The sequence below is a fragment of the Zalophus californianus genome, chromosome 11 (genome assembly GCF_009762305.2).
Source record: "Zalophus californianus isolate mZalCal1 chromosome 11, mZalCal1.pri.v2, whole genome shotgun sequence".
In the NCBI taxonomy this organism is placed as follows: domain Eukaryota; kingdom Metazoa; phylum Chordata; class Mammalia; order Carnivora; family Otariidae; genus Zalophus; species Zalophus californianus.
The window spans coordinates 61,709,105-61,723,195 of NC_045605.1; the positions used below are offsets into that span (position 1 = coordinate 61,709,105).

The following is a 14,091-nucleotide window of genomic DNA, read 5'->3' on the forward strand; positions in this document are numbered from 1 at the left end:
ACACAAGTAAGAGGAGTGAGAGAAGGAGAAGCAGGCTTCTCGTGGAGCAGGGAGCCCGATGCAGGGCTCGATCCCAGGAACCTGGGATCATGATCTGAGCCAAAGGAAGACGCTTAATGACTGAGCCACCCAGGTGCCACAATAAATCACTTATCTTTTCTAAACATCAATATATTCATCTTAAAATTGGAGAAAGTGCTATATATTTTACAGTACCATCTTGAGAATCCAGCAAAATAAGTGGAAGTACTTGTAAAATTAGATTTGTATACAAATTTCAATATCATCACCAACATTCTCATTATTATTCTTAAAGAAAAGTTTCAGTTTTTGGATAAATAATATTATTGGTCTTATATTCCTTGCAATTTATCCTCCTTCCTACTAGGTTAGACATAAAGTAACTCTACTTTCTACAATGCAGGAAACATGAAATCTAACACAGACTTTCCAAGACCTCTAACTGGTTAGCTATCTGTCTTGAGGAAAACCCTCAGGACTCACTCCCTAATCTGCTTGGTCCTGACCCCATAGTTTATAGGATCGAGGGCTGGTGGAAAAACCACATATAGGTTGGCCAAGAAAATATGGATATATTGAGGAATATTGTGGCCAAATCGGTGTGTCAAGAAAGAGAAAAATGCTGGTGTGAGAAAAGCTAAGACAACACCCATGTGGGAGCCACAGGTGTTGAGAGCTTTAGGTCGAGCATCCCTGGAGGGCAGGCAGAAGACAGCATGGAGGGTCCAGACATAAGAGAGAATTATAAGGAGCACATCAAATAATAAGAAAGAAATGTTGCCAAGGCCAAACAGAATGTTCTCTTTGATGCTGGCACAGGCCAGACGGGCAATGCCCATGTGTTCACAGTAGGTATGAGGGATGATATAGTGGCCACAGAAGGGTAGCCTCAGGAGAAGAACCACTAGTGGGGCCACCATGTACCAGCTCCGCAGAATAGCAATGCCTGCAATGATGCTAATGATTTTGCTGGTGAGAATCAGGGTATACTGAAAGGGTTTACAAATGGCAATGTAGCAGTCAAAGGCCATGGCCACAAACACTATGCTCTCCATGGCAGTGAAGAAGTGGATGAAGAACATCTGGGAAAGGCAGCTTTCAAAAGATATATGCCTGAATTTGAACCAGAAGATACCCAGCATTTTGGGGGTGGTGACTGTGGACAAGCCCAGGTCGATGGAGTCCAACATGGCCAGGAAGTAGTACATGGGCTCATGGAGACTATGTTCATCTGGACCACAAACAGGACAGCAGATTTGCCCAGGAATGCAATAAGATATTTAAAAAGGTCTACAATGGTAGAAACATTATATTGGCAACAGACCTATCCATAGAGACCTGGCAGGCCAGAAAGGACTGGCAAGATATATTCAGAGCAATAAATGAGAAAAATATGCAGCAAAGAATACTATATCCAGCTAGGCTGTCATTGAAAATAAAAGGAGAGATAAAAAGCTTCCAGGAAAAACAAAAACTAAAGGAATTTGTAAACACAAAACCAGCCCTCCAAGAAATATTGAAAGGGTTCCTCTAAGCAAAGAGAGAACCTAAAAGCAACATAGACCAAAAAGGAACACAGACAACATGCAGTACCAGTCACCTTACAGGCAATACAATGGCACTAAATTCATATATTTCAATAGTTACCCTGAATGTAAATGGGCTAAATGCCCCAATCAAAAGACACAGGCTATCAGATTGGATAAAAAACAAGACCCATCGATATGCTGTCTGCAAGAGACTCATTTTAGACCCAAAGACACCCCCAGATTGAAACGAAGGGGTGGAATACAATTTACCACGCTAACAGACACCAAAAGAAAGCTGGAGTGGCAATCCTTATATCAGACAAATTAGATTTTAAACCAAAGACTGTAATAAGAGATGAGGAAGGACACTATATCCTACTTAAAGGGTCTATCCAACAAGATCTAACAATTGTAAATATCTATGCCCCAAACATGGGAGCAGCCAATTATATAAGGCAATTAATAACAAAAGAAAGAAACACATCGACAACAATACATTAATAGTGGGGGACTTTAACACCTCCTCTCACTGAAATGGACAGGTCATCTAAGCAAAAGATCAACAAGGATATACAGTCTTCAAATGACACACTGAACCAAATGGACTTCACAGATATATCCAGAACACTCCACTCCAAAGCAACAAAATACACATTCTTCTCTAGTGTCCATGGAACATTCTCCAAAATAAATCAAATCCTAGGTCAAAAACCAGGTCTCAATCAGTACCAAAAGATTGGGATCCTTCCCTGCATATTTTCAGACCACAATGCTTTGAAACTAGAACTCAATCACAAGAGGAAGTCGGAAAGAACTCAAATATATGGAGGCTAAAGAGCATCCTACTAAACAATGAATGGGTCAACCAGGAAATTAAAGAAGAATTAAAAAATTCATGGAAACAAAAGAAAATGAAAACACAACTGTTCAAAACCTTTGGGATGCAGCAAAGGCACTCCGAAGAGGAAAGTATATAGCAAATAAGAAAGGTCTCAAATACACAACTTAACCCTACACCTAAAGGAGCTGGAGAGAGAACAGCAAATAAAGCCTAAACCCAGCATGAGAAGAGAAATAATAAAGATCAGAGCAGAAATCAATGAAAGAGAAACCAAAAGAACAGTAGAACAGATCAACGAAACTAGGAGCTGGTTCTCTGAAAGAATTAACAAGATTGATAAACCCCTGGCCAGACTGATCAAAAAGAAAAGAGAAATGACCCAAATCAACAAAATCATGAATGAAAGAGGAGAGATCACAACCAACACCAAAGAAATACAAACAATTATAAGAACATCTTATGAGCAACTCTATGCCAGCAAATTAGATAACCTGGAAGAAATGGGTGCATTCCTAGAGATATATCAACTACGAAAACTGAACCAGGAAGAATTAGAAAACCTGAACAGACCTATAACCACTAAGGAAATTGAGGCAGTCATCAAAAATCTCCCAACAATGAAAAGCCCAGGGCCAGATGGCTTCCCAGGGGAAGTCTACCAAACATTTCAAGAAGAATTAATACCTATCCTTCTGAAACTGTTCCAAAAAATAGAAATGGAAGGAAAACTTCAAACTCGTTTTATGAGACCACCATTACCTTGATCGCCAAACCAAAGACCCCATAAAAAAGGAGAATTACAGATCAAAATCCTTGATGAACATGGATGCAAAAATTCTCACCAAAATACCAGCCAATACGATCCAACAGTACTTTAAAAGGATTATTCACCACGACCAAGTGCGATTTATCCCTGGGCTGCAATGTTGGTTCAACATCCACAAATCAATCAATGTGATACAATCCATTAATAATAGGAAGAACAAGAACCATATGATCCTCTCAATAGATGCAGGAAAAGCATTTGACAAAGTATAGCATCCTTTCTTGATCAAAACTCTTCAGAGTATAGGCATAGAGGGTACATACCTCAATATCATAAAAGCCATCTACGAAAAACCCACAGCGAATATCATTCTCAATGGGGAAAAACTGAGAGATTTCCCCCTAAGGTCAGGAACGCGGCAGGGATGTCCACTATCCCCACTGCTATTCAACATAGTATTAGAAGTCCTAGCCACAGCAATCAGACAACAAAAAGAAATAAAAGGCATCCGAATCAGCAAAGAAGAAGTCAAACTCTCACTCTTTGCAGATGATATGATACTTTATGTTGAAAACCCAAAAGACTCCACCCCAAAACTGCTAGAACTCATACAGGAATTCAGTAAAGTGGCAGGATATAAAAGCAATGCACAGAAATCAGTGGCATTCTTATACACCAACAACAAGAGAGAAGAAAGAGAAATTAAGGAGTCAGTCCCATTTACAATTGCACCCAAAACCATAAGATACCTAGGAATAAATTGAACCAAAGAGGCAAAGAATCTGTACTCAGAAAACTATAAAATGCTCATGAAAGAAATTGAGGAAGACACCAAGAAATGGAAAAACGTTCATGCTCATGGATTGGAAGAACAAATATTGTGAAGATGTCAATGCTACCTAGAGCAATCTATACATTCAATGCAATCCCCATCAAAATACCAACCATTTTTTTCAAAGAAATGGAACAAATAATCCTAAAATTTGTATGAAAGCAGAAAAGACCCCGAATAGCCAGAGGAATGTTGAAAAAGAAAAGCAAAGCTGGTGGCATCACAATTCCGGACTTCAAGCTCTACTACAAAGCTGTCATCATCAAGACAGTATGGTACTGGCACAAGAACAGACACATAGGGCAATGGAACAGAACAGAGAGCCCAGAAATGGACCCTCAACTCTATGGTCAACTCATCTTTGACAAAGCAGGAAAGAATGTCCAATGGAAAAAAGACAGTCTCTTCAACAAATGGTGTTGGGAAAATTGGGCAGCCACATGCAGAAGAATGAAACTGGACCATTTCCTTACACCACACAAAAAATACTCAAAATGGTTGAAAGACCTCAATGTGAGACAGGAGTCCATCAAAATCCTAAAGGAGAACACAGGCAGCAACCTCTTTAACCTCAGCCACCGCAACGTCTTCCTAGAAACCACTGAAGGCAAGGGCAGCAAGGGCAAAAATGAACTACTGGGACATCGTCAAAATAAAAAGCTTTTGCAAAGCAAAAGAAACAGTCAACAAAACCAAAAAGCAACCGACAGAATGGGAGAAGAATGTGCAAATGACACATCAGATAAAGGGCTAGTATCCAAAATCTATAAAGAACTTATCAAACTCAACACCCAAAGAACAAATAATCCAATCAAGAAATGGGTAGAAGACATGAACAGACATTTCTCCAAAGAAGACATCCAAATGGCCAACAGAAACACGGAAAAGTGCTCAACACTGCTTGGCATCAGGAAATCCAAATCAAAACCTCAATGAGATATCACCTCACACCAGTCAGAATGGCTAAAATTAACAAGTCAGGAAAGGACAGATGTTGGCGGGAATGCGGAGGAAGGGGAACCCTCCTACACTTTTGGTGGGAATGCAAGCTGGTGCAGCCACTCTGAAAACAGTATTGAGGTTCCTCAAAAAGTTGAAAATAGAGCTACCATATGATCCAGCAATTGCACTACTGGGTATTTACCCCAAGGATACAAATGTAGGGATCCGAAGGGGTATGTGCACCCCAATGTTTATAGCAGCAATGTTCATAATAACCAAACTATTGAAAGAGCCAAGATGTCCACCGACAGATGAATGGATAAAGAAGATGTGGTATATATACACAATGGAATATTATGCAGCCATCAAAAGAAATGAGATCTTGCCATTTGCAATGACATGGATGGAACTGGATGGTGTTAAGCTGAGCGAAATAAGTCAATCAGAGAAAGACATGTATCATATGACCTCACTGATATGAGGAATTCTTAATCTCAGGAAACAAACTGGGGGTTGCTGGAGTGGTGGGGGGTGGGAGGGATGGGGTGGCTGGGTGATAGACATTGGGGAGGGTATGTGCTATGGTGAATGCTGTGAATTGTGTAAGACTGCTGAATCACAGACCTGTACCTCTGAAACAAACAATACATTATATGTTAAAAAATAAAGAAGAAGATAGCAGGAAGGGAAAAATGAAGGGGGGGAATCGGAGGGGGAGACAAACCATGAGAGACTATGGACTCTGAGAAACAAACTGAAGGTTCTGGGGGGGGGGGAGGGATGCATTAGCCTGGTGATGGGTATTAAAGAGGGCATGTACTGAATGGAGCACTGGGTGTTATACGCAAACAATGAATCATGGAACACTACATCAAAAACTAATGATGTAATGTATGGTGATTAACATAACATAAAAAAATAAAAAAAAACAGGTTTCTGATCTATTTGTATCAGGGCAGTTTCATGCACTAGTAATCACACACACATATTTTCTTAAGCATAATTTAAAATTTTTTCTTTCATTTCTTTATTGTCTTTTCCAGTTCACCATGCCACTCCTTTTTAGGTAATGGTGTCTAAGGCCACTGGACTTGAGTAAGACAACTATACACATAATCTACTCTTCTCAGGGCTGGTTTCTGTGAGTCTGTGTTTTACAAAGACAATCTAAAACTTTCTCTTAACCTTTGACCTCCCAAGCAGTAGGACAGTTTTTCAAGACTCCACATTTATGGACTTTCTCTATTATCATTAATTTCTGCTTGAAGACCAGCCAACTTTCTGCTAAGCTCATCTACTTATCATAATAACTTGTCAATGGAATCAACAATCGCAAACACACACAATTATTTTCAACTATAACCAACAATTCCCCCTAGACTTACCATTTAGTAGACATGTCAGCTTTCCTTGTTGTGTGATCTTTCTAAGATTTGTGGTCAGTTTTCTCAGTGTCTGCAGCGTTAGTCAGGATAACTTGCTGGCTTTTGAAACGAACAATTCCAATGTGTTAGGGGTTTAACACATACGAGTTTATTTTTTTGAGAATATCCATCCAATGCATGTAGAATAGGAGGCTCTCCTCCACGGCTGTCTTTTAAAAACCTAGCTCCTTCCACTGTTTATTTCCATCATTTCTAGGGCTTCATGTCTTCAGTGGTTTAAGTGCAACTAGTCGGAGGTGGGGAGAGAGGGTAGAGGACATTAAGGAGGCTATAAATGTGTCTAGAAGAGGTGTGTGCCACCTCCTTGGCCAGACTCAGTCTTATAGCCCCATCTAACTATAGGTGAGCCTGGAAAATGTAAATTTATCTGTGTGTCAAGGAGGAGGAAGAACTCAGTTTAGGAAACTTAGTCTTGTCTCTGTCATTTATACACATTAATTGTCAGCTGAACTCCAAGCTGTGCAGTGGGAAGGGTGAGAAGTGGTAGGAGACCTCCAGAGATTTTGTGGCTCCCCTGGTCTCTCTGAGACAGTGAGCCATCCAGCCTGACCTGCTGCCTGTTTGCCTCCTCCAGGTAATTAGTAAGTAGATCATCAGGTTTTATTTTAGACTCATAAGAGAGAAGCAAAGGGGCCCTTTTCAGACCCTTCCATGTTTTCCAGTCATCCCCCCATCAGCGGTAAGGATGAAGAGAGGAACATTGGTATGCTTCATCTCAGGACTAGAAGCTCAGTGGATGGATGCAAGCATTTGAACCCAGGTCCCATCCCTAGTCCAGGACTGTCCAAACATATTCCTGGAACCCTCCTTGACATTTGCTAGGATGACATCAGGAGTCTGACATGGGATTTAAATGAGCAATGCATTATCTGCTCATTCCTTTAGTTTGTGCAGGGTTCTTGTGGTTTGTCAAGAGACATTACTGTTAGGACACAGCGGGTGGGGTATCTGATGAGTTAATATTCCAGGGAAGGACAGACCTTGCTGGATTTCCTCCACAAAGTCACTGAATTTATTGCCTTCACTTCGATGTTTATAACAGAATTAAGAACTGTGTCCTGTTTGAGAAAGAGGCTGTGAGTTTCCTTCGACCTACGCTTGCTCCTGAAAAAGTAAATATTGATTTGTCTATAAATGGAGCCAAAAGAGGTCTGTTTATGGGTCCATGTGCTATGCTTTCTCAGAGCTGGGTGAGAGCAGTTTCCTTGACTTCCTAGGTATGATGCGGCCTTTGGAGGAGTCTAAGGAAATCTGTACACTATGTTTATCCAGCCAACTACTATCTGCTAGAACATATTTCTGAGATTGTAAGATCACACTTCTCTGCATGTCTTTTTTCTGTTGTGGGACAAATACTGCTTTGGTTAATATCATCACCTTCACTTTCTTTTTGCACCATGTTGTAATGATCACCATGCCTCACACTTCCTGGTCCCCACACAGTGAGGGAATAATCCATGTGTCCAAAGGCTCATGAGAAAGAAATTCTGACACTCACTTTTAGCATAAGGCATCTTGGATTTCAAATGTGAAAGTCAGGTTTAATGTCCTGGCTAGGCTACTCAGCCATCTGCACTGGGTATATAATTTTCAGGCTCATTGCCCCACAAAGATAAGACAATTATTTCACTGTGAGTTTTTACTCAATTATATATATGAAAATATTAACTATAGTCACTCAATATCTTTTTTCTTTTTCCTTCCTTATATTCTGCCTTCCTCTTTTCTCTTTTTCCATACTTCCTCCCTTCCTTCTTATTTTACCTTTGCTTCTTTTTTTCTCTGTCCCATCTATGCCTTCCTCCATTCTCTCCTTCCTTCTATTCTTTTCATAAGATCAGGTAAGTTATTCTGCTCTAAACTATGACACCAGGACTTTAATCTGTCTTTTCATGTTTTCCTCCAAATCGAGTCACCAACATAACATAATTCAACATCAATGATTGCTTTGAATAATCTCAGTACATGTTTTGAATTCAGGTAGATAGAGCACAGGTAACCAGCTTAATTACCTGTCCAGCTGGATCCAGAAGGAGAGAAGATAATTACACAAATAGAACTCACAAAGTTATAGAATGCAAACACTTGTTTTTTTATGAAATTTTCTCATATTCTACACTAAAGTTTTATTCCACACACAGCATGAATAAGTTAGTCTTGTTCTCCCTGTAAAGAAAATTTCTGACTTCCATTTCATGGCAGACCATGTAGCCTAAAGAAATCCTCATGTTGCTAAATAACAAAGTAAAATATAATAAGCCTCCTCTCAAATGCATATGTTTAAAAGAAAGTAAGGACATTTGAAAGTAAACAAAAAGCAATGGGAGATGAAAAAACTTTTTTTTTATTATGTTCAGTTAGTCAGCATATAGTACATCATAATTTTTTGTTGTAGAGTTTGACGATTCATTAGTTGCGTATAAGACCCAGTGTTCATTCCAACACATGCCCTCCTTAATACCCGTTATCTGGCTACCCCATCTCCCCACCCCCCTCCATTCTGTAACCCTCAGTTTGTTTCCCAGAGCCCAGAGTCTCTCATGGTGTGTCTCCCTCTCTGATTTCCACCCATTTAGTTTTCCCTCCCTTCCCCTGTGGTCCTCCACACTATTTCTTATGTTCCACATATGAGTGAAACCATATGACAATTGCCTTTCTCTGATCGACTTATTTCACTTGGCATAATCCCCTCCAGTTCCATCCATGTCGATGCAAATGGTGGGTATTCATCCTTCTGATGGCTGAGTAATATTCCATTGTATATATGTACCACATCTTCTTTATCCATTCATCTGTTGAAGGATATCTCAGCTCCTTCCACAGTTTGGCTATTGTGGACATTGCTGCTATGAACATTGGGGTGCAAGTGCCCCTTCTTTATACTACATCTGCATCTTTGGGGTAAATACCTAGTAGTACAATCACTGGGTCATAGGATAGCTCATAAGATACCTAGGAATAAACCTAACCAAAGAGGTAAAGGATCTATATTCTAGAAACTACAGACCACTTATGAAAGAAATTGAGGAAGACACAAAAAGATGGAAAAATATTCCATGCCTATGGATTGGAAGAATAAACATCATTAAAATGTCTATGCAATTTACACTTTCAAAGAAATCCCTATAAAAATACCATTGACATTTTTCACAGAGCTGGAACAAACAATCCTAAAATTTGTATGGAACCAAAAAAGACCCTGAATTGCCAGGGGAATGTTGAAAAAGAAACCAAAGCTGGGGTCATCATGTTGCCTAACTTCAAGCTATATTACAAAGCTGTAGTCATCGAGATAGAATGGTATTGGCACAAAAACAGACATATAGATCAATGGAACAGAATAGAGAGCCCAAAAATGGACCCTCAACTCTATGGTTAATTAATCTTCAACAAAGTAGGAAAGAATATCCAATGGAAAAAAGTCTCTTCAATAAATGGTGCTGGGGATATTGGACAACCACATGCAGAAAAATGAAACTAGACCATTCTCTTACACCATACACAAAGATAAATACAAAATGGGTGAAAGACCTCAATGTAAGATAGGAATCCATCAAAATCCTAGAGGAGAACATAGGCAGTAACCTCTTTGACAATGGCGACAGCAACTTCTTTCAAGACAAGTCTCTATAGGCAAGGGAAACGAAAGCAAAATGAACTTTTGGGACTTTATCAAGATAAAAACCTTTTGCACAGCAAAGGAAACAGTCAACAAAACAAAGAGACAACGCACAGAATGGGAGAAGATATTTGCAAATGACACTACAGATAAAGGGCTGGTATCCAAGGTCTATAAAGAACTTACCAAACTCAACACTCCAAAAAGACAGTTAAATAGATACTGAATCTATGGCTGTAATGGGAACATTTATCAATTTTTACAATAAAAGGGTTTGCATTTTAAATGATCATACGAACAAAGAACATAAAATTTGGATGCTCACAAGAGTAGGAGCAGAATTAAGACACACAGATCTCCAGAGTACCAGGGATCTTGAGGAGCCATACATTTAGTGAAGGAGCAGACAAGTGCAACTGATTTCTGTGCATTGATTTTATATCCCGTTGCATGGCTGAATTCTTGAATGAGTTCTACAATTTTGGGTGGAGTCTTTTGGATTTTCCACATAAAGTATCATGTCATCTATGGAGTGAGAGTTTGACTTCTTCTTTGCCAATTTGAATGCCTTTTATTTCTTTTTGTTGTCTCATCGCTGAGGCTAGGACCTCCAGTATTATGTTGAACAACAGTGGTGAGAGTGGATATCCCTGTTGTGTTTCTGACCTTAAGGGAAAAGCTCTCAGTTTTTCCCCATTGAGAATGATATTTGCTATGGGCTTTTTGCATATGGCTTTTATGATATTGAGGTATGTTCCCTCTATTACTGTGGAGAATTTTAATCAAGAAAGGATGCTGTATTTTCTCAAATGCTTGTTCTGCATCAATTAAGAGGATCATGGAGAAAGGGGAACCCTCTTACACTCTTGGTGGGAATGCAAGCTGGTACAGCCACTCTGGAAAATGGCATGGAGTTTCCTCATGAAGCTAAAAATAGAACTACCCTACAACCCAGCAATTGCACTACTAAGTATTTACTCCAAAGCTACAAATGTAGTGATCTGAAGGAATATTTGCACCCCAATGTTTATAGCAGCAATGTCCACAATAGCCAAACTGTGGAAGGAGCATAGATATCCTTCGATACATGAATAGATAAAGATGTGTGTGTGTGTGTGTGTGCGTGTGTGTATAATGGAATATTACCCAGCCAGCAGAAAGGAGGAAATCTTACCATTTACATTGACATAGATGGAACTGGAGGGTATTATGCTGAGCAAAATAAGTCAATCAGAGAAAGACAATTATCATATAGTTTCACTCATACGAGGAATATAAGAAATATGCAGAGGATCATAGGGGAGGGAAGGGAAAACTGGAATGGGAAGAAATCAGAGAGGAAGACAAACCATGAGAGACTCTTAACTATGGGAAACAAACTGAGGGTTGCTGGAGTGGCGGTGGGTAGGGGGATGGGGTAACTGGGTGATGAACATTAAGGAGGGGACTGATGTGTTGGGTACTGGGTGTTATATGCAGTTGAAGAATTACTGAACTCTACATCTGAAACTAATGATGTTCTATCTGTTGGCTAATTGAATTTAAATAAATAAATAAGTTAAAGAAACAAAAAAATTGAATTAAAAATACATGAAAAGAGAGCATTAACCTATCAGGTTTAATTGAATAAAAGAAAACTAAGCCTTATGGAAAATTTTAAAAGTACAGTGACTGACTTAAAAAAAAATAACAGATTACAAAAGATTAACACAGCTGAGTTGAAAATTGGTAAAATGAAGCTGAAGTTGCAGAGCTTAATCCGAAAGCAGTCCAATTCGACAGAGAATAGAATGTAAAATACAGGTGAAAAATAAAGGTAATTGAATAAGAAAGGCCCAATATACACCAAACTGGATTTGCATAAAAATATAGAAAATGGTGGAGGGGAGGGAATATTCAAAGGGATCATGTCCGGATTATCTTAAGATTCAAAAAGCTGAATTAATTATAAACAGAATAACTTTTCAAAAAAAAAATCTATACACATTTACTAACACTCCAACATCCCAAAGACAAAAAGAATAGCCACATACTTCTCAACGGCAACAATAGATACCAGAAAGTTGTGGAAATATATATAATATATATATTATATATAATGAATACTATATATATATCGTTTCTCAGCCTTTTGGCTAAGATCAAGTGTAGTATCTGTACTTAGCAGTTTAATACATACTATATATAATATGTATTATATATAACATATATAATATTTATTATTCAGTTAAAACATGTAAAAAATACTTGCTGATATTCAAATTTTACCCAATTAAATTGTCACTAATAAAACCCTGTTTGATTCCATACAAATTTTAGGATTATTTGTTCCATTTCTTTGAAAAAAGTGGATGGTATTTTGATAGGGATTGCATTAAGTGTGTAGATTGCTCTAGGTAGCATAGACATTTTCACAGTATTTCTTCTTCCAATTTATGAGCATTGAACAATTTTCCATTTCTTTGTGTCTTCCTCAGTTTCTTTCATGAGTATTCTATAGTTTTCTGAGTACAGATTCTTTGCCTCTTTGGTTAGATTTATTCCTAGGTATCTTATGGTTTTGGGTGCAATTGTAAATGGGATCGACTCCTTAATTTCTCTTTTTTCCTGTCTTGTTGGTGTATAGAAATGCAACTGATTTCTGTGCAGAAAAGACCCTGAATAGCCAGAGCAATGTTGAAAAAGAAAAGCAAAGCTGGTGGCTCACAATTCCGGACTTCAAGCTCTATTACAAAGCTGCAATCATCAAGACAACATGGTACTGGCACAAAAACAGACACATAGATCAGTGGAACAGAATAGAGAGCCCAGAAATGGACCCTCAACTCTATGGTCAACTAGTCTTTGGCAACACAGGAAAGAATGTCCAATGGAAAAAAGACAGTCTCTTCAACAAATGGTGTTGGGAAAATTGGACAGCCACATGCAGAAGAATGAAACTGGACCATTTCCTTACACCACACACAAAAATAGACTCCAAATGGATGAAAGACCTAAATGTGAGATAGGAATATATCAAAATCTTTGAGGAGAACAGAGGCAGCAACCTCTTCAACCTCAGCTGCAGCAACTTCTTCCTAGAAACATTGCCAAAGGCAAGGGAAGCAAGGGTAAAAATGAACTATTGGGACTTCATCAAGATAAGAAGCTTTTGCACAGCAAAGGAAACAGTCAAGAAAACCAAAAGACAACCGACAGAATGGGAGAAGATATTTGCAAATGACATATCAGATAAAGGGCTAGTATCCAAAATCTATAAAGAACTTATGAAACTCAACACCCAAAGAACAAATAATCCAATCAAGAAATGGGTAGAAGACATGAACAGACATTTCTCCAAAGAAGACATCCAAATGGCCAACAGACACATGAAAAAGTGCTCAACATCACGCAGCATCAGGGAAACCCAAATCAAAACCTCAATGAGATACCACCTCACACCAATGAGAATGGCTAAAATTAACAAGTCAGGAAACAACACATGTTGGAGAGGATGTGGATAAAGGGGAACCCTCCTACACTGTGGGTGGGAATGGAAGCTGTTGTAGCCACTCTGGAAAACAGTATAGAGGTTCCCTATGACCTCTATAGGTTGAAAATGGAGCCACCCTATGACCCCGCAATTGCATTACTGGGTATTTACCCCAAAAATACAAATGTAGTGATCCGAAGGGGCATATGCACCCCAATGTTTATAGCAGCAATGTCCACAATAGCCAAACTATGGAAAGAGCCTAGATGTCCATCAACAAATGAGTGGAAAAAGAAGATGTGGTGTGTATATATATATATATATATATATATATATATATATATATATATACACAATGGAATATTATGCAGTGATCAAAAATATGAAATCTTGCCATTTGCAATGATGTGGATGGAACTAGAGGGTGTTATGCTAAGTGAAATAAGTCAATCAGAGAAAGACAAGTATCATATGATCTCACTGATATGAGGAATTTGAGAAACAAGACAGAGAGTCACAGGGGAAGGGAGGGAAAAATGAAACAAGACAAAACCAGAGAGGGAGACAAACCATAAGAGACTCTTAATCTCAGGAAACAAACTGAGGGTTGCTGGAGTGGAGGGG

The 14,091-nt window shown here is 38.8% G+C and overlaps 1 protein-coding gene and 1 pseudogene across 1 annotated transcript; one reads left to right on the forward strand and one right to left on the reverse strand.

The window, feature by feature from the left end:
- Window positions 1-500: 500 nt before the first annotated feature.
- On the reverse strand, window positions 501-7,835 carry LOC113914983 (olfactory receptor 52E8-like). Its single transcript, XM_027580626.2, is given in 3 exon segments — window positions 501-1,252; window positions 1,255-1,311; window positions 7,754-7,835. Coding segments are annotated over 3 exon segments (891 nt in total).
- A 4,275-nt stretch (window positions 7,836-12,110) lies between these two features.
- On the forward strand, window positions 12,111-12,204 carry LOC113915640 (annotated as a pseudogene).
- The last annotated feature ends 1,887 nt before the right edge of the window (window positions 12,205-14,091 follow it).